A 21,466-nucleotide genomic window follows, 5' to 3' on the forward strand; every position below is an offset into this window, starting at 1 on the left:
TCTGAAGAGTCTGTGATTCATTTGTACTCACCATGTCAGGTGTTTGGCTGCTGAAATAGCAATGAACTAGATTCATCTCAAAACAAAAGGCCTTTCACACCAGTTCTCCCAATTCTTTGAGGCAAACCCACAGGACTCATTCGTAGCGGAACAGAAGTTGGAAAATGCATTGGATTCTCAGCTTAAGCAGCTGGAGGAAAAGGAGCTGACTTTCAGCAAATGTCCCTGAATTACAGTGAAAGGCCAAGAAGCTGCTTTGAAACATGAAGCACATTGCCTTGCCCATATTATTATAACAGAACTTCTGAATGTAAAAAAGCATTTAGTAAAAATTTTATTTGAAACTCAGCATGAATCCGTAACCACCAGCATTAAACCATAACAGTTTTACAGAGAATTTGTACAATATGCCATGTAATTCTATACATGCTCCCCCCATCCCCTTTTTATTCAGTCATTATCAAACAAACAATAGTTAGACAGGAATAATAAGCATTCACTTCCCAAAAGAAAACTTTGGCATGTATATAAATAGCTAGTTAAAAGTAAACAGTGGTAGATTCAAGTCAGAAAGAGACCCACTCATTTTGTTTCACAGCATTTTTGATCAGGATGAAACTTCCCAGCACTACTTTCTAGTTAATAAAAAAATGAGTATTTTTTCAGTCCTGAACACCCTCTTACAGGACAAAACCATGTTAAAATGCTCAACTTACAACTCTAAAAGGTGTCAGCTTCAAAGAAGCTTAGGTCAAAGGGATTTTGCACACATTGGCTTGGTCATGAGTGAAACCTTTAAAGGTTGGCTCATGTTCCTGAACTCTGAGCTATTTCACCACTTGGCACCACTGCAACTTCTCCTTTGAACTCGAAAAAGCAGTTTGCTTTTTGACAGAAGTCATGTCCATTGCAGGAGTGTCAGAAAAATCTAAAGTTTGCACTGGGCCCATTTTCTGTCTTGAGTTTCTGTCACTGCTCTTGGCCCCCTACATACCTTCCCAGTCATCTAAAAAAGGAGGGAAAACTATTTTCAAAGCATTTCTTCCTGGCATATAGCAGACAATGCTTCCATTTCAAAAACCAGAAAGCAATGAAAGAACCCCTGAATTATTAATAAGAAAAAACAAACAAACAAAAAAAAAAAAAACCCACAAGCCTCCTTTGAGAAGAATTACTGGTGATTCTCCAAGTACTTACAAAAAATACAGTATTTATACAGCTTCTCCAGAACTATTATAATTAACATATTTTAATGTAATACTAACAAAATAAATCCAGAGATACAAATGGTTGCACTTCAAAGCAGGAATATCCACCCCAGATGTTGATTTTGCTGCAATTTCATTATTGCTGTGGAACAGAAAGTGGTTAAGTCTTGTCAATATGAGCCTCTCTTTCTTACACGTCAGAGTATCTAATTTGGAAAATGTTCTCCAGCAATCAGAATACATTTACTGTAATTTTTACAGATCCTGCTAAATGTTTGTGATCCAAAGTTGACTGAACCATGGTGCAACAGGGCACAAATGGCAGAAGAGCAGAGGCAGGAAGGGCAGAACAAGTAGAGGAGTTCAAGTCAGACTCACTACTTCTTATTCCTGGGCTTCAGCTCTTCTGCTGCATTTCGCAGAAAAATGTAGTTTTTCTTCTGTGGATTATAGAATTCATGACCCTAAAGACAAAAATAAAATTCATTTACTCTCTTCAAAGAAAAAATATCAGCATTACCTAAAATGTAAGAATATGGATATTCCATTAGTTTGGTTTATTTAGATTTAATCTTAAAACCTTTAAGACCAGATATTGGACCACACTGGTGGATTAGGAACAGCTTACTTGAAGAAGCAATTACAAGAACTGTAAACATAAAGTGAAATTTAAGAGACTTTTATTCATTTTTAAAGTATAAAATATTTTTAATTTAAAAAAATAACCACATACTCTAAGTTCTACGTTACAGATGCAGCCTAAGAACTCAATATGATTTCTTTTAAATGTCATTCAAGGCAGAGAAAAAAACTAAACCTTTAATGGCCACCCAGCTTCACTTTGTATTTTCTATCTTTTAAATGACATAAGGTCACATTTTTTTCAAAGTGAAGCCCAAGTTGTACAGGCAACTGCAGAGTTTTCTGTTCCCCAGCTGCAGATGCAAATGTCCTGTTTTGCATATAATTTTCATACATTACCAAATTAATACCCAAGTATCCAAATCAGGGAGAGTAAACACTAATAAAGCTACTGAAGTCCAACATGCAAGTTGGAAATTACCAACGCTACAGACAAGAAATGGCTCTGGGAAGGAAGGTTAGTACTTAGCACCAACTGATTTTACTACTTAATACAGGTTTGCAGATCTGAAAGGTACCACTGCAGTCTACCCAAGCAGCAGAACTGAAGAACTCATCGGCCTTGACACCAACAAATATTTTAATGTGGGCAGAGGACAAAATGCAGTGCAGTGAACTGAAATTCAGCTCTCTGTGGCATACAATTGAGTTAATCTGTCTGATTCTGCATTCATTTCACTCATAACCAGAAGGAACATTAACCTCCAAGCACCATGAAAATTAGTTACATTCCAAGCTTGCTGCTCTCCCTCCTCAAACTATTAGGAAGTATTGATTTTCCACAGATCATGGTTTAGCTGTGGTTCTGCTGCATCTGTATTGTTAAGTGTGGAAGAGAAATACATAAATAAGCACCATCGAAAGCCTCACTAAGTGGCAGTGAAAATTTAATAGAGAGCATTCAAACACTGAGATAAGTGTTTATAATCACAGCCACAGCTTCCTTCCCTGCACAGGCAGCAGAGATGTGCATTTCACAAGCTCTGTGGGAAGCTGTCAGGGTGCCACACTGCCCTGTGACACTGCCCACGGCACAATGTGTGTGAGCAACCAGAGCAGCCTCTGAATCAGGGAATTTACAGTTTGCATTTGTAAGCCAGCATCATTTAGCAATCCTGTCCAGCTGGAGCTGAACCACCACGAATTCAAAGCTTCAATGTTAAACCTCATCAGGTGGCCAAAACGGCCATTTGAAGTTCTCTTAGAAATCAGAACGATTTATCTACTACTTACAAAAACCAGCAGAAACCTCACAAGAAGAAAAGTCTCAGTGGTCAACTGAAAGTATGAACATGAGTCTAAAGCCTTCTTACCTTTGACCAATCATAGCTGGAAGCATAAGCAAATATATTGCCATTGTGGTTGAAACAACAAGCAGATATTGGCTGGTCCAGCTGCTCTGAGGTTTTTAGCTTTGTCCGTGCATCTTTATCCCAAAAGCTGAACCTCCCATCAGACCCTACTGTGGCCAGAGTGCCATGGACAGGGTGGAATGCGATCCCATTAACCTGCAGAACCACACAGAACACCATGTAAAACACCACACTCAGCAACAGGTAATGGGAACACTCAGAAGGTGTGCTGAAGTCTGTGAGAGTAAATACATTAATTTCAACTACATACAGCTCTTAATTATTTAATTTTTTTTTTGAGGGAAAAAAAAAACCAAAAACAACCAAAGAAAAACCACCAAAGCAACAAGCAAAACACCATCTTTTTGGCTTAGTACCTAATAATTCAATGCATAATGCCATTACACAACTTGTTTCAGTATCTGCAAAATCAGCAAGTGCCAACTCCACTTGTTGACAAGCAGATTCAATGAAAGGCTGATCTAGTGCTGGTTGTATGGGAGTATAAAATTTTTTTTAATATATAAATAACAATTTAAAAAATATTTTTATTCTTAAAGAATGACTGTGACAGGTCTTTAAATGTGTCTAAGACAGCCTTAGGCAAGATAAAAGGTGAAGGAGAACAATTCAGAGCCAATTTTACATTAGAAGTGTACAGTGTATACATGATACATGTTGGATACTCACAGCATAGATGTCCTGAGGTGCTGATGTGTTTGTTCCATTGGAGCGATGGCATTTAAAAGTGAAATTATCTTTTGCACTGGAAAAGTAATTTAAAAGTTTATGTTTTTTTTAATAGCTTTTTATTTCCATCACTGTGAAGTGAGCAATAGAGAGAGGATGTTTTATTGAATACTTACGGGTTTGGGGGGTTGATATAATGGATTGCTACTCGGCCTTCAATGCTTCCAAGGGCAAATCCAGTTGGTTTGTTGACTTTGTCTTTGAAAATAGCAACACAGCGATGCTGAATTTGAGAAAGATACAAAGGAGTTTTAGACAGAGACATCTTTTCCACAGGGACACAAAACTTCAAAGTCATCAATGCAAGGTAAAGCAAAACCACTAGCAAGGTCAAGAGATAGCTCAAATTCTGTTGAGAATTTGGGCAACAGTATTTAAATTTCTAAAACCTTGTGAAGATCAGCACCACATCACTGGCAAACCAGGTCACTGCCATGCTAAGGTAACTTGGTTTTGAAACACTGCATGATTTTACAAAAAATGTCAATGATATGTATAAATACAAATATTATTATTTACCTGGTGTTTCAGGGGAGATTCTATTCTTCTAAATTCAGATGGTTGGTTTTCTAACTGATAAACTATCAAACCCCTTTCTGCAGTGGCCACAGCTGCCATAGGATGAACCTGGATAAGGTTGTAGAACAGGTTGGAAGAGAGACACTTTTGTTAATTGCATGGCAGAACACCCTGAAGAACTTAAAGGAATGAGAGGGAGGGAAATAGGAAGCAGATAAAGAAAAAAGTTCATTTATTCACATATCTTCAAATACAACCAGTCAGTTTTTCCCTGCCACTGAGAAATTAAACACACCAAAAATCTTCTAATTATGAGCTGATTCTTCCAGTGTGAAGTGCAATGGTGGTTTACAAACTTGTCCAGAATTAAGGGTTAAGTCAGTTCTCAGGCTGACTTTTGTGGTCTTGAAAGGACACCAAGTGTGTCCTGTATGATGAAAATCCCTATTTTCATCCCTATTTTCCAGGGCCTGATCAAGAAGATCAGATTATGTTCTAGCACTACAATCACACAGACATCAAACACTAACAGAATTCAAGTCCTGTCCAACAGAAGCCCCCAAAACTTCTTCCTACTCCCAGTTATCCAGCTGGCACCAGTTTGGCACATATCCTGACTTACCACATCTGCACAGTAACATCGTTCAGGGAGCTGCAGTGTCATCATAGGTGTTGGTGAACGGGTATCCCAGAACTGTTGGGGACAGAGGAACAAACAAACTTACACCTAGAGCTCAGGATACACCTAAAATTACTACAGGACAGAGAATGTAACTGTTTCATTCTTGTTACAGTCAGAACAGTGCTACTCTCTGTGATGTCAGGCTATTCCATTAATTATTAGAGCTTAATAACATATTTTCACTTCACATAAATATTTTTATATGCAAATTACTAGCACACTTTGTGTCCATTTGTTCAGGTAAAAATCATACCTTCAAAGTTTTATCCCAGCTTCCTGTCATCACACAGCTGTAATTTGGTGCTTTAATCCAATGGATGGTCTTCACAGGAGCATCATGCTGAAGAAAGAAAGGACAAACACACATGCAAGAAGCAATCATTAAAGACAACTCTTCTTAAATTACAACTGGTAAGTAATTTTAGTCACCATAATTACACATTCTACAAACAGACATTAAGTTCTAATTTGAGAATGTAAATTGTAATTCTGTTATTGTTGCAGTAGAAAGCCGGTATTTGTGAAGTGAACTGAACGACTTCTTAAAAATATTTTTCCCCTCTAATGCATCAGGGTGACTTAGTGCGATCACTGCAGCAGTGGAAAGAGCTCTCTTAAGTAAAACAGAGGGAACAGATGCACAGGGTTTTTAAATCACTTTGATCACTTGTTCAGATGCACTTTGCTACCACAAAAATATAAAAATTAGAAAGGTAGTTTTTAATAAAAACAAAAAAAGAAAAAACATTTAGTACTTTGGGCTTTACTTACTTGTGCAATCTGAATTGCCTGATTACTGTTGAGATCCCACATTTTGGCAGTTTTATCACAGGAAGCAGTAAATACTTTACTCCCATCCTAAAAAATAAAAATAAAACCAAGAGATTAGTGGGCTCTACGGGAAAACTGTCAAGTGTTACTCTCTTCTAGGAACAGCGTAACATCAATGTAACATGTACAGGGATTGCAAGACAAAGAAGAAACATAAATTCAAATTTATTTATTACTATGTTATAAAAGAACAAACAGTGCTAGTTTTATCTAGCTTTTAACACACTCCTAACTTTTAAACTCACTTTTAACCTTCTTGCATCCATGCCAGCCCATAACACTAGGACACACTCAGCACACATTTACAGCAATTTCAGTCTGTGCAATAACCATGGGCGGCAGCTTCATCTGGCACTCATCTGCCTGCAAACCACACACCAATTTATTTGGAATTCTGGTAAAAATGTGCGTTTGTTTTTGAATAACAACATACATCACTCCAGCAGGCATCTAGTACAGGCCCTGTGTGCATCTGCTGAGCCTTTGGAATTGTCTGTCCGTTATCCTGAACTTCCCAGCAGCGAACCTGTAACAGGAGAAAAATGCAGATAAACCATATTAAAAGGAGCTTGAAAAGACTTGTCCTGAAGACTGCAGCCCTAGTTTATCCAAAAAAAGTATTGTTATAAATGCCAAAGTCTGGGTTTTTTCAGAACTAGTGAAATCTTTTTTTTATTTTTGCTTATGTTCCATTCACCTGTAGAACCAAAACTCAACCCCACAACCTGAATTCCACCTCAAGAGTGCTTGCAAACCTGTAACCCCTCACCACACTGTCCAGGAGAACCCCGAACCCTCAGCTGGGCAGAACACAACAGTTAGAAAACATGCCCACATCTGTCTTCTCTCCCTGCCTGAGCCAGCTGGGATCTCATCCTTCAATCAAAAAAAAAAATTGTTATGATAACTTAATCTTTTTGGGTTTGCGATGATTTATCAATCATATTAAATTTAATGCCTTGGTAGCAGACCTAAATTTTGCAGTTGTTCAAGTTAGGTTTTCAGGTGCCCTGCACAAGCTTTTAGGATCCCATTTTGCAGTTTAGGCACTTTATTCGATCTGCATGTCTAAGTGAGAATACTTACATCATTTGCCCATGATCCTGCAATGAGGAAGTTACCCGGCAGCGTTGGTGGACTAAACGCTAAACAAGATATGCTGTCATCAGGTGGAGATGTTACTTCAATATCCTAGGAAGGACAGGAGACAGAACAACTTCTGAGAACTGTAAACCGAGCTCTTCTTACTTGTCCAGAATGAGTCAGGAGGTCCTGTTGCGATAAAATAACACACACAGCAGCACGGGGGGCTGACACACGCACCTTCATCGGGTTGTGGTTATCTGCTGTCGTGCTGCCGAACATGCTGGTACCGCCGGTACCGAACCCCGACGTGGATCCGAACAGACTCATCCTTGCTCTGGAACGAGGGAAAGGTTGAGCCCCGCAAGGCCCTCGAGCGTGCTCGGGGCGTCAGCGCAGCCACCAGAGCAGCACGGCCCTGCGAGGCACCCTGGGATACACAGATATACCAACCCAAATAGAGTGAAACAAAATAAACTAATAAAAACCACTTCTCGTTGCTGTTGGACCCCCACAGCTCCGGGCTGCCCACCCTGCCGCGGATCCCTCTCGGGCCGTGCCCTGGCAGCACCAACCCCGCCGTGCCCCTCGCTGGCACTTCAGGGAGCCCAAACCCGAGCCCGGCCGGGGCCCTCCGCCCACCCCCGAGGCCGCCGCTCCGCGGGGCTCCCTCTGCCCGGCCGGCGGCACCCGGGACGGCACCCGGGACGGCCCCCGGGCGCTGCCGCGGGCCGGGGCCGCCCTCACGCACCGCTGCGGGCCCGCTGCGGGCCGGGGCCGCCCTCACGCACCGCTGCGGGCCCGCTCCGGGCCGGGGCCGCCCTCACGCACCGCTGCGGGCCCGCTCCGGGCCGGAGCCGCCCTCACGCACCGCTGCGGGCCGGGGCCGGGGCCGCCCTCACGCACCGCTCCGGCCCGGGGCCGCCCTCACGCACCGCTGCGGGGCCGCCCTCACGCACCGCTGCGGGGCCGCCCTCACGCACCGCTGCGGGCCCGCTCCGGGCCGGGGCCGCCCTCACGCACCGCTGCGGGCCCGCTCGGCCCGGGACCTGCGACGCGGCCGGCGGCGAGCGCGGGACGGGCCGCGCCTCGTGCGCAGGCGCCGCGGGGCGGGGCCGCGGCTGCGCCCTGCGCGGGCCGGGGCCGGGGCCGGGGCCGGGGCCGGGGCCGGGGCCGGGGCCGGGGCCGGGGCCGGGGCCGGGGCCGGGGCCGGGGCCGGGGCCGGGGCCGGGCTCCGCCCCAGCCGAAGGTGAATCCCGGTTTCCTTGCGGAGCCGCGGGAGAAGCCGCGAGTTGGGGATTTTGGGGATGTCCCCGAGTCGCAGGTGACCTGACCCTCCTGAGGTACAGCGGCTGCTGCACCAGCCCTGTATTCCCTGGGATTACAGTGCCTGTTGTGACTCTGCCTCTGTACTGTGAATAAAAAGGTCGTTTAATTCAAGTTTGATACTGGTGGAACAGCTGTAAAAAACCCAGCTAAATAAATCTACTGAAAATACCATGCTGATGGCTGTGGAGATCAATTTTGGAGGCATTTTCTGTGCTGACTCCCTCACATGAAAAATTAATGTGCACTTTAATCACCACGGTTTTCTGCTTGTCTTTACTGTTTTACAGGCAACAAAATAAATAAAATGAACAAGGGTTTCTGTTACAATGTGCATTATTAACAGGATTATTTATTCAATTCTTAATCAGTAACATCCACTTTCTTATTTGTTCATTGAAGACAAATAATAGTTTGATTGCTAGAAGATTTACAGCTGCTTGAGATTCACAGTAATCAGGAATTATTTCTGGCTTTTGGGTCCAAATTTACAGTGAACACAAAACCCCACAATGCTGTGCCCAGAATAATTTCCAAAAAGAGGCACGTATAATAAATTCTTAAGCAAGTCTTTCACTCCCTTCAAATACAAAAACCTTGGTACAGCATCATGCAGTGCATTAAGACAGAAGGCAAAACAATTCTTGGATATGTTTTTGAACTTCACATTTTTCTGGCCAGAAAGAACATATTTCATTATCTTTTCTATGTGCATTATTGCATATAGCACTGTCTCACAGCAGAAACCACAGAATGGAAGTAGCAGTAGTCTGCAAAAATCATAATTACTCTTATAGTTTGATCAAAGAAAAAGAGAAGATTATACTCTAGGTACAGAGATAAAGAAATTGAACAAGAAACTGACAGATTCTCCTTTGTCTCTGCACTTCTTTTTCTTAAGTGTAGTTAAATTAAATCAATATATAGAAAAACATTTCATTTGCAGAGCAGCATTCATAACCATCCACCAAACTGCAGTTTGTTTGATAAATAGACTCTGGACAGGTAATCTGATGAGACAGAAGTTAAAACTTGAATTTCAGCCTTCAGTTTAGATGCTGCCATAATTTCCAGCTAAAAGAGGGGAAAAAAATAAAGAGGAAAAATTAACGTGTGTAGGAAGTTAAGTAAGAAAATTCCATTCACTCATTGTATGTGCATGTAGAGCTGTAAAGTGGTTCAGAGAGACATTCCAAGCTTTCTCAGCCTTGCCTTCTTTTAGGGCTACAAAACCTGGCTGGTTCTGCTATCCCAAGAGCTTGTCAGATACAGGATCTGTCCTATGGGGAGTAAGAAATAGAAAACTGTAGGTTTATACAAACCTCTTTTTTCCACAGTGGCTGACACGCAATGTATGGTCTCTTTTGAATACTTGCTAACTTATTTTCATCTTGCTTTGTAAATGGAATCAAGGCATCTTTGCATATGTTTAATCTGTAAAGAAAACAAAATTCTTATATTTTCTCACACACTTAAAAATATATTTGTCCATCTTGTTTCCTTATATTAAGCCAAAATAATGCAAGGAAAGAGTAATGGATTTAAATAGATTTTTGTGCAGTAAGTCAGCCTGCATTTCCTGTCTGTGAAGCAGAAGGATACTTCTGTTTCTTCTGAGGAAATAACTCACCTCTTGAGATCAGATGGAAGGAGACCAAGCCACTTGACAGAGGGAACAGTGAGATGATGGGCCTCAAAGGACATTGACTAAAATAAGAAAGGTCAGCTTTAACATTCAGTGATCTGTAGTTTAACTTGGGATGTTCTTTTTCCATTTCTCTACTGAACAGTTCACCCATCTGCTCCTGTCCTCTGCCTTCACCTCTATCTTCCCACCTTCCATGATGTCTTTCCATACCTTGTCTATAGCCATGTAACATGGTAATACTTCCTTGTTCCTCTTGTTCCTCTTTACCTCTTCCAAAATGTTGCACACTAACACAAGTATCCCTAAGTAAATTCTCAGTCCAGAATAAAATCTTTACCAACATAACATTATTTTGTGGAGAATCACCCATCTCGCATTTAGGTTCTCCTCCTCCCAAGGTCCCTCCAGCCTTTGTTCCTCTTCTAAGGCAGAAACAAATCCAAATGCTGAACCCTTTTCTATTTGGACTGTCTGAAAATTGCCTGTGCAGCAGAGAAAAACTGTGAAATACGGTTAAATGAAACACCTGGCATTACTATCCAGTTTCTTTTTGTTGCAGGAAGAAGCTGTTTCTGCAGACACACAAGGCCTAAAAATCACCTCTTTGTGTTGAAACAAAATGGTAAAAGGCAGCACTAACCAAGGCTGTGGCATTTCATTCTAACAAAGGCTGCGGCTTTTCATGCATTCCAGCTTCCAGGCTGGGCTACAAAACAATGTATTTGAAGAGGAAAAAATATACTCACCACAGATCCATATTTGTAGATGCACATTATTTCTACACCTGGGTTGCAGAATAGCAAAAGTCAAGTGTCTGTCTGCACAATGGGCATGCTTAAGGAGACTGTTTAAAAAATCAGTTTCATGGCACAACAGTTATGGCTTTATGATTAGTGAGGTTCTTATGGTCTACATATATTTTTAGATTATGTCAAAACAATCAGAATCTCTGCATGTCACCTTCATGTAGTTAAATGTTTTACACTATCTGTGTGCAGTCCATTCAAACCCAAGGATAATCAGCTCTTTTACACATTGTCCAATATGTCTTATTAAAAGTGTCTGTCTTTATCCTGTGTTATTTATATCTCTTAATACTATTTCTTTAAGCAGCTGCTTCTCACTTTGCAGTAATCTCCCCCATTTCAGGTGGGATCAATGTAGATAGATCACCTTCTGATTGTGTTGGATTTCTGAGCTCTCAGAACCTTCCCATAAGAGTGAGAAAAGACATTCTAAACAAATTTTGCTTTCCTTTTATGCCTTTGAGCCTCTATAGATTTACCATGTGGATCTGCATCCATAAGGGTGAAAATAGGAATTTGAAAAGAATCCCACATCTTCCTGACCAAAAGTCGTGTATTAAGATCTGGTATGCCTCTTCCCTAAAGAAATAAAAGAAAAGCAGACGGTTTTATATTAACTGAAACAACATCTGGCTACCTATGTGTTTACATTTGCCATTTAAAAGCAAACAAACAAAATGCCAGCAGAAACATTTCTCCAGCAGTGTTTTGCAGGGAAAGTTCTACCTCCTATTTTGGCTTTGTGCAGAGGGAGGGCCAGGCTGGGAGCAGCTGGGCAGGTGTTCTGGATTATGGGCACTGCAGGAGCATCAGACATTCCTCTGTTCAAGGAGTAAATTTGTAAGGTCTGGGAGTTGATACATAGATGTAGCCTGGTGTCTGCATAGGCCGGTGTGAGAAGGCCACTTTTTTATCTTAAACTAATATTTGTGGCACTAATGGAACAATATAAAACAAGTTCTTGCTATGACTGACTGAAGCTGGCCTATTTGTGGCATAGCATAGTAGAAGTGCTTATCTCTCTTAGGAATGGCAAAATGTTTTTTCCTCATTGTACGCATATTTCATTTACACATTCCTGTTAATTCCCCTGGCTCCACAGCTCTTTCAGTACTGTCCAAAATCAACCAATTCTGTTTCATTTGGGTTTGCAAAACCTCAGGTCCTGAAGGACAAAAGGGCACTGAACAGCTGAGCCTTTCTGAGACTGAGCAGCAATTTTGCAGCAGCACAGGAAGCTGATAAGCTACCAAGCTCTAAGGAGATGTTTGGAGGAAATTAGTATTTAGAATGTGTGTTTCATAGTTCTATGAGGATAATTAAATTTTAAAAATTATTGTTAAATATGTTTCCTATTAATTTTATTATGGCCTTTTGCCCAAGTTTGAGCAGCTCTACAATGTTGAAGTATTCCTTAAATTAGGTGTAGCTGGAGGATATGAAATACAAGGTGCATACCGTGATCATGATACATGGGGACACTTTATTGAAGAAGTTGTCATCCAGGAGTCTCTGGAAAGTTGCATCTTTTTCTACAATTAATATAAATTTGGCATGTGAGGTTAAATCTTTTGTGTTAAGGCCAGCTCTGTGTAAAATGATCCATCACACCAATCAATTAAAATTAACTGCTCTAAAATACCTGTTCTAGAGCCAAAAGCAGTGATCATGACTCAATTTCAGAGCCAACAAGGAAAGCAAAAATTACCAGAACTTTGTTTAACTTGGAGTATTTCTTGTTTTTACTTTCTTTTTTTCCATCTATGATTAGAGTTCTTGCTCAAAGGATACTTTTAATTCCTTGAACATTAGATGGCACAGTGACTGCCTAAAACAACAAAAATGAGATTAATAATTTTAAATAGAGAAAATGATATATTTTAAAATAACAACATTAGGTAATGAAGGACACGATTTCATCCTGAAACCACCATCCTCCTCTATATGCAAGATCAGTTCTGACATTTTCACCTCTTTACAAGTGCATTCATATGCACTATTTTGTAGTGGTCTGGGAGTCCCCCTGTCATAACAAGATGCTTTTCAAAAGTGTTTGTGCCACTATTGCAGAAAATTGTTCATCCTATGGGCATGATGGAGATTATAATACCCTGATTAATGTTTTATCTGTTTTAGCCAGAAAAAAAGTCTGCTTAGTGTGAAGATTGCAAATTTAATACAGACTTACAACATCTAAACATTCTTTTTATAAGACCATTAAATTCACTCTTTTACTGTCCTCTAGCCTGATTTTATGAGTATTTTTGAGCAACAACTTCAAGACATGGTGATGCTTACTTTACATCTTCAGTTAGGATTGGCTGAATCTGGCAAGCATACGGATGAGAAAACAGGAACTGGGGGAAGAACTTGGTCAAAGAGAATGTATGTATGGAAGTGTGTGGTCTGCTTTAACTCCTGACTCTAAATCACCCCAATGCCAGGCTGGAACAACTCAGCAAATAAAAATATGGAGATCAGTAACAGGCGACTTAATGCTTACAAACAAAGCAAAATGGGCAGCTAAGGTTACCCTTCAATTTTGAAATGACCAACTGAGGCTTACAATGAACACATTTTTCAGAAAATTGTGACAGTAGTCAGCAAGTCTGAGTTTTATTTCTGCTTTCATTCTCTGCACTGCTGTGGAAAATCTTTCAGGACTAGGCCAGTTGAATTGCCTCCCCTTAAACCAATTTTGACTTGTTTTCTCTCTCTGCCAGAATTCAGTCTGCTGTGACAGAAATGCTCTAGGTTCAGAGTGCCCAGGATTTTTTGCTTCAGGAGCACTCATTTGACAGAACAGTGTAATATAAAGCCTAAGATATGTAATATATACACCTTCCTCTGCAAGAATCCCATGGCAGAAGGTAGTGCTAAAAACCATATCCAGAAATTTATTCCTGGTGGGTCTAGCTCAGAATTATAATACAGAGTCTAAGCTCCAGCATTACCATACAGTTAAGCAATATTTTTGTCTGTTTTATTTACTCAGATTGTAATGCCTCAATTTGTCACAAGCAGAGGTTTTTGTAATAAATGTACACTGTAACCTGACCTACAAGGAGTGCAGGTTATCTATGCTATGGATTGTGTTTGTGGTTTATAATACATACTGTTGCACTGCAGGTACAATTCACTTTTGTACCATCTTCCTCAGTGTAACTTAAATTACCAGCAACAAAACCTTTAGTTGTAGACAGCTGGAAAAAATAAAAGTTGTACAGAGTAAATGGGAAGTTACTATATTGCACAGACAAAGCAAGAAATCTCTGAGAAGAATTCCCACTGGTACTAAGCAGTGGTTCACTGCCATCAGCCTTTTAAACACATTTAAGCAATGTTTTGTCCTCATGGACATAAAGACTTACAAGAAATAATTTTATGTATGAAGGAACCCTTGCAAGATATGAGTCAATTTGACAGGTAGTTACATTTCTGATGTACTTTAAGTTTTCATTTAACCCCCAAATTATCAATTCATTCAAGTAGAAACTTGTAAACAGGTGTCTTGCACTCTGAAGTTTAAGCACTGCCTTCTCTAGATGATAACGAAAGTTCCTGTGATTTTAACTGGCAGTTTGTCCCAAACCCTTTGGAAAAAGCAAATGAATGATGAATTTTCTGTGAAGAAAAAAACCTTTTGAATACCACATTAAACCATAACTAGGTTTCATTAGCACCAATGAGAGCTTTTATTTTAACTGTTTAATTCTAGCTGACAACTTTTTGTGATATTTCCCCTTGCAGTTTAACCAGTTTAATAATATTTGGAAAGAATGACAAAAATATTGATAAGAAGCCACTTACCACATGAAGACTTCTCCGGGGTATCTTAAGCATGCAAGAAATGTCATTGATTATTTGGTCCACAACACTTTGGCTACCAAACAGTAGAGTATCTGAATAATATATATCTCTATCAAGACAAAATATTGTATTTGTAATTATAATACTGAAACAGCTGCAGGCTCATGAGAATTTTATAAAGAACATGGTTTACCAGATAAACCTAAAGCAATTTATGTACAGGAATCCTGCAGGTTTGTATCCTACAGGTTGATTTTCACAAAAACATACTTAAAACACAGCTTTATTTGAAATTGCAGAAATTGACTCCATTACCTTTTAGTTGCATAAGTGTTGCTCTGCACCATCTTATAGATCATTGATAATATTTTGAGTATCAGAGCTGAAAAAAATACATTTTACAAAATATTCTATAAATTTTCAGAAATGTGTATACAATAATTTGTCTTTATATAAGACCATATTTGTGTCCCTTAAATAAAAGTTTGAAATGTACTGTGAAAATACAGAGCGACTGTACTATTCAATAGACTCATTAATTTCTAGTATGATGAGAAATAATATGAGGGCGTTAAGTGAGGGAATGTATGCACTTATGTCCAGGCCAAGAAATGAAATTACTGAGTTAGAAAAAGAAATGAGCTTATTGTGTGTATTCCAAGATTCCTTTCCGGGCCAGCTTTTTGAAGAAGGGTGATGTTTTTACATTAAGACTTATTGAATATGCCTTTAGTTGATATATTGTATTAATTTCACTGTCACTCACTATAATTTAATAGAGGAAAAAAGAGAAAAGCTGAAAGGCTGATCATAGTATCAGCTTATATCAGCCACACACTTCCAAATTGTAGTGCATAAAATTTTTTTTGGATGTTTTTTTAAGAACTTGGGAACTAAGGGGAAAAAAAGAAAAACCCAAGAACTCCACTTTGGACTTTTTTTTTAACTTACCAAATCTTCTTGCTGTTTGAGGGCAGTCACTTCTTATTTGTTTTGTAGTACAAGCTGGTATCATCTGTAGACCTACAGAATCTTTAAATCTGACATAATGCAAACAAACACAATAAACTGCAAAATCCCTGAGTACAGGTGAATTGTTCTCTGCAAGGTAACTCAGACTCAGAAACTCCTTTCCTATGATCAAATACAGCAGTGCTATTTTCAGACTCAGCACAGAAACCGTCAGCTTGGGTGGGCTTGGGGTAGCCAGAGGAAAAAGGCAGCAAAGGGTTTCTCAGGAAGATGGTTCAAGACTGAATTAAAGTATGAAGTAGATAAGTTTCCAGACAGAAATAGCAGTATTTTATATATGTTTAGAACTGTTAATATATCAGCATCAGTAATTACTTAGTATGAAAACAAAGGAAGAAATGAGAAGAAAAAATCTGAGTCATTATTAAAATAAAAATCGTCTGACACAAGTCACTTCCTGATGCAGACTGTATGAAAATTTGTTCCTATTTCAGAATACAATAATACTATCTAAATTATGCCCTTAAATTATTACCAGGATAACTTAATTGTATTCTGTTACTAAGTGTTTGAAAAAATTAAAAAAAAAAAAAAGAGGGTGTATCCTGCTCTCTAAACAGTTGTTTAGCATAAATGAGCTCCAGTATTTCATGCTTCACCATTTCGCATCTGAAGGTGCACATTTCACCAAAAGAATCAGTTATTTTCTTAAGGACACTTCATTATTTTACTTTAATTTAATTTAGTGCCTTATGATCCTGCCTTTAAAGCATTCTTTTTCATTTCAGATTTTCGTAGGTACATTTTAAAAGTGCTGCTGGTTTGATGGCTGTAATTTTATCCTAAACCACATCATGTTTCCAAATCCGTTTGTCCAAAGTTTTGCTCCGTGCGTCCTTTGGGTGGCAGAGCGCACACGCTGCACAAACCTACGGGGACAGCCCGGCGCAGCATCTGCCTGCCAGCTTTAAAGCAACTTTATTGCTTTTGTGTTGCAACATTTTAAAGTTATTTGTGCTTTTCGCTTGCCTGCTCCCGACGTTGTAACTTAAAAGGAGGAAAACTGTAATCAAGACTGTACTGAATTACTCTCAGGTTAAACCTGGATTACATCCATTCTACCCAGGACTGTGCTTACTCCAGCGAGGTAATTTTCCATAAGAGATATCTGAGATTACACTTCTCCACCAGAAATAATGATTCTGCTCTTTTTGATAGGATTGATGACTCTTATTTTTAACATACTGTGATCTTAACTTGTTTTAATTTGAACATTTTCCCCATATGTGTTCAGATGGTAACCAACAGCTCACATTTGTTTTTCTAGCATGGAATGCCATTTCCCCAAAGACTGCCAAAAATTGCAAAACTTCGTAAGAGTATTTTAATTTTACAAACATCTGAGTGAAACATTTTTGTCAAACTATCAAGACACAAACCATTAAATTCCCTGGAACCTAAAAGCTTTTCAGTTAACTGATTACCTTCAGGCCCCTCAGGTTTTTTGATTGGCAGAAGTTTATTGTTCTCATTAAATGAGTATTCCACCAGAGTGTTATGCCTGGAAAGTTTACTGTGCTTCCTCAACCTTAAATGTTTGTAATGTTTCCATGTACAAGCACCTCTGCAATCTTATCAATCTGACTATCCTTTAACCTGCTGATGTCCAAAGCTCTTACAAGGCCAGAGACAGATTTGTTCTTCCTTTATTCTTTTGCTATTGTATTGTAGAAATCAGCTAATCTCTCAGGTTTAATGATTTTCAGTTTAAATAAAGTCCTTGGAAAAATACTGTTGCACAAGCAACTTTTACAAATCACAGAATGTGCTATAAAGGAGGACAGGTTTCTTTTTCTCTGATCCAGTCTAGGTCAGCTGGCAAAAGATCTGAAATTTAGATAACGTACTGGAAACTTGGTTTGCTTTATTTTGCTGGTAGTGAACTTAGCACACAGGTAAGACACACAGCAGGGAGAGATGAGATGCATCTTCTCTGAAGAATAAAAGGAGAAGTTTATCACTACCATTTTAAGAAATATGATACCACGAGGAAAAGCAGAAGAAAAGAAAGTAGGAAGCACTCAAAGGGTTTGAAGAACAGAATTGACAGTAATTTCTTCCAGCCTAAGCCAGGTTTTTTCACTCTAACACAATGTATCATTTCTGGTTTCTACTGCTTCCAGAAAAGGATTTTTTATAGGACCTCCCTTTCCTTTCCAACTCCTATTACAGTAGTTTTACATTTCCCTTTGTGCTGTGGTCTGCTCTTACTTAATACATTATGATGATGCCTATTCAGAGTGGTTACTAAGCATTACTTTTTATTTGTCCATTACTTTTATAAATTATTTCTTGATTCTAATGCTGATAGAATGATTATGTATGATTAACTTTTCTGGAATAATCAAATTTATATTCATGGCATTTGTATTAATAGAAGGCAGGACTTCTAAATATTTACTACTCACTCTATGTTCCTCCAGTCTCTTCTGTTAGCCACTGTGAGAACAGGTGCTTTTTTTTGGGCCAGGCTTTGAAGTACACCTTGGATAACATTTTCTATTGCTTCAAGAACCTCAGAACTGAAACAAAGAGAATTGATGACACAGATCATATAATAAAATCTAGTTCTGCTTGAAGTTTTATCAACTATCCCCACTTTTACAAAAATCATGAGAGCCAAAACTGCTTACAGCATACTTTAGGTTAAGAAATGTGGAGGAACACTTTCATTTTTTAATTTTGTTTTGCTCAGTTTCCCTAATACCTTTGCCTTTCCATTGTGAACGCATGAATAGAGGACACAATTTAAAGTATATTTCTGTTCAATCCTGTAACCATCAAATTTTTCACCAGCTGAACTTCTAGACCAACTGGCTGGTTTGTGACTAATGATTAATGTTTTACTATAAATGAGGTAATATTGGCTTTGGCCATGATTTTGGCAAAGTTGTTTTTAAATGCTATAAATTTAAAAAGTGTTCAAGACTACAAATACTTCCTGTTGTACCATTGCACATTAACCTTTTGATCTGCTGCCCTGAACGAACTGCTAAGGATTTTAATTACATGAAGGCTCAGTCTCAACAGACACACACCATGGAAAGAATCAAATCTGTATCTTTCACCTAAAAGACAAAGTAGCCTTGCAGCAGATCCCTTACTGTAAAACTCCAGGCTGGTTTGAGTGTTATGACAGATGCTTTTTATTTTCATAAGCAATCTGACTCCAGCGTTTCAGCTGTCATTAAAATTACAAGTGTACTCTGCACTGTCCTAAGTCTAGGTAGGAATTAAAGAATTCATGGAACTTATTTTAGCTCAAAGTTTTATCAGCAAAGTCCAATTCTGTCATTAAGTATATCTACTGAGAAAAGATGAGTCAATACCAGTGCATGCCACACAAACTGAATTATCTCAAATCACCAAGAATGATTTTTAAAGTTAAGCAGTCTCCTTAAACAATAATGAGCTGTCATTAAAGCTCCCTTCTTTCAGCTGAATATGTTTCTTCTGTTTTATAGCTCAGCTTCCACACTCTCTCCACTTTGCTGAAACTAGATTATAATTTTTTAGAGCAATTTTAAGTTCCAGAAGAAAAAAAATTAGCGTTGAAGACAATAAAAATCTGAGCAGATGGATGAAAGAACAGATAGGTAGGAATTCTAAATAATGTCATTACTTTGATACTCATAAATATTTTACTTATTCATTTTATTCTGTCCACTGTAACTATCTTAATATTCCAGATGTATTTCAGAGTTTGCTGCAGAATTTGCAAGTCCAGATTTGTGTTCCAATCCCAAGTTCCCCTTTTGCTAGCCAACAGAAACTGGAAATATAATATGTAAAATGCAAAATAGGAGGAAAAGGACAGGAAGTCTCCATGTACCCCCTGCTGATATTCTGTCTCTTTTTGCAGAGATTATCTGAATTTTAATAAGCAAACATATGACACTGGCCAAGTATGCCTACTTAAAATTCACTGTGGTTTAGTTAACCATGACATCTGAGCAGAGAAAGGGAAGGTGCTGCACAGCTCGCAGGGTTTGCCTGATCATTTCTAATAGATTGCAGCAGAGTGGAAACTTGTTTCTATATAGAAGAACAGATCTTCAACAAAAATGGCACAAAATATTAATATTATAGCACCTTCAGCAAGCTAACAAGATACGCAAAAGAAACAGTTACAAACGAAAATCTGCAATGTAAGAAACTAACACACTCCAAAACTTAGACCTGTGTATCACTGAAGTCATGAGGCAGAGACCAAGAAATCTCTAAATAATAATGTTAATCATATCCTTTTATTTTTAAAATACCTTCATGATACTCCCAGACTGTTCTAGCTGCTGAGGCTGATGTACTGTGTGCAGAAAGACTTTAAAAATTGTCAAGGCTTTTTTGCTGGTGTAATTCAGTAAGCTCATTTTGTCACAGTGTTCTGTATTTCTGTAGCCACAGACTTTTTGGAGAGGTCTGAGGGAACGAAGATGCTGTTTGCAATCCAAGACCCCGTTTGTTTTTGTATTGGATTATGTTTTTGCTTCAGCATGAGCTTGTTTGGTGCAATAGTGTCCTACCTACTTAAGCATTACCACAGAGAGATAGTGGAGGTGGTATTTTTTACATTTTTTTACCTGGGGACGTGGCTCTCCTGACCAAACGGACTTGTTTCCCTGAAGCTGGCCTTGTTCCCAGCTGGAGTTTCAGTGGAACACAGACCATGCTTCTCCATTAGAGCTGGTGCAGGTCAGTCCACCTTCTCTGGATAGGGAAGAAGCCCTGTTAAAAAGAGACAAAAAGAGGTTATCACAGGAATTGGAAATGGCTCCTCTGCTTCCTGGATGTAAAACACAAGACCTGAGCTCAAACCACAGGATCATAGAGAAAAGGCAGAGATTTGCTGTGGAAACCAAAGTCAAGGTTTTTCCACCCCTCCTGACTGACCGACTGAGGGCTTCTCCCTCCCTTTATAATGAGCAGGAGCGGGCACACCCTATCCTGACCATCTGAGGGCTTTTTCCACCCACCCTGTCTGACTGAGGGCTTTTCCTGGCCGACTTAGAGCTTCTCCCACCCTTCCAGACCAACCAAGGGCTTTTCCTTCTCTTCCCAACCAACCAAGGGATTCTCCCACTCTTCTTAATTGACCAAGAACTTTTCTTGCCATTCCAAAATGACCAAGGGCCGTTTCTGGCCTTTCTGACCAGCTGAGGGCTTTTCCTACCCTGACTGACCAGCTGGGGCTTTTCCCGCCCTTTCTGACCAGCGGAGGGCTTTTCCTACCCCAGCTGACCAACTGAGAGAATTTCCCACTCTTCTTAACCTACCACTGGTTTTTCCCACCCTTCCTGGCCTGCCCAGGCCTTTTCCCACCTCTCCTGACTGGCCAAGGGCTGCTCCTGCTGGTGTTGATGCCTGAGGGCTTTTCCCGCCCTTTTCTGACTGACAGGCGGCGGCCCCGCCCACGCTGCCGGCCCATGGCCGCCGCTGGGCGCTGGCCCTCAGGCCCGTCCATGGAGCTGGTGTCCGACCACAAACTCCACAGCACCCCGGCTTCTGGAATAAACCCAACCAGGCCGGCTCGGAAGTGGCCAAACTGCTGACCAGCTGACCAGTACCTTTCTCATCCAGCCATTTCCCTCTTCCCGTAATCTCAAATGTCTGTTCCTGGCTGGCGGGAAGCTGAGGGGGATGGAACTCCAGTGCGGCTCCAGCTGTTGAAAAATCCACGTCCTTCCCCAAAGTGGAATTCAACTTCTACTGAAGTCGAATTAAAGATTTAGTGCTACTTTTTATCGTTTGCCTTCAGCATTCCGAAGGTTTACGACAGT

At 39.9% G+C, this 21,466-nt stretch overlaps 2 protein-coding genes across 10 annotated transcripts; both read right to left on the reverse strand.

The window, feature by feature from the left end:
- Positions 1 to 311: 311 nt before the first annotated feature.
- On the reverse strand, positions 312 to 8,113 carry RAE1 (ribonucleic acid export 1). Of its 9 annotated transcripts, none has more exons than XM_068208025.1 (12): positions 8,091 to 8,113; positions 7,308 to 7,404; positions 7,071 to 7,175; positions 6,418 to 6,510; positions 5,925 to 6,011; positions 5,407 to 5,493; positions 5,094 to 5,165; positions 4,472 to 4,579; positions 4,069 to 4,175; positions 3,893 to 3,968; positions 3,164 to 3,358; positions 312 to 1,672 (listed from the first exon to the last, which is right to left on the reverse strand). In XM_068208025.1, the coding sequence occupies exons 2-12, from the start codon at positions 7,395 to 7,397 to the stop codon at positions 1,586 to 1,588; spliced, it is 1,107 nt and encodes a 368-aa protein (XP_068064126.1). In that variant the 5' UTR covers positions 7,398 to 7,404; positions 8,091 to 8,113; the 3' UTR covers positions 312 to 1,585. The 9 variants fall into 9 exon arrangements, with proteins under 9 accessions (XP_068064126.1, XP_068064128.1, XP_068064129.1 ...); XM_068208027.1 differs by lacking the exon at positions 8,091 to 8,113 and adding an exon at positions 8,051 to 8,069; XM_068208028.1 differs by lacking the exon at positions 8,091 to 8,113 and adding an exon at positions 8,027 to 8,044.
- An 806-nt stretch (positions 8,114 to 8,919) lies between these two features.
- SPO11 (SPO11 initiator of meiotic double strand breaks) lies at positions 8,920 to 21,073 on the reverse strand. Its single transcript, XM_068208049.1, has 14 exons — positions 20,963 to 21,073; positions 20,270 to 20,414; positions 18,098 to 18,211; positions 15,609 to 15,697; positions 14,973 to 15,039; positions 14,658 to 14,766; positions 13,964 to 14,050; positions 12,639 to 12,675; positions 12,306 to 12,415; positions 11,327 to 11,426; positions 10,788 to 10,825; positions 10,024 to 10,100; positions 9,716 to 9,827; positions 8,920 to 9,467 (listed from the first exon to the last, which is right to left on the reverse strand). Exons 2-14 carry the CDS (start codon positions 20,365 to 20,367, stop codon positions 9,348 to 9,350), a joined length of 1,158 nt encoding a protein of 385 aa, XP_068064150.1. The 5' UTR covers positions 20,368 to 20,414; positions 20,963 to 21,073; the 3' UTR covers positions 8,920 to 9,347.
- Positions 21,074 to 21,466: the final 393 nt, after the last annotated feature.

Source organism: Anomalospiza imberbis, chromosome 17 (assembly GCF_031753505.1).
Source record: "Anomalospiza imberbis isolate Cuckoo-Finch-1a 21T00152 chromosome 17, ASM3175350v1, whole genome shotgun sequence".
Classification (NCBI taxonomy): domain Eukaryota; kingdom Metazoa; phylum Chordata; class Aves; order Passeriformes; family Viduidae; genus Anomalospiza; species Anomalospiza imberbis.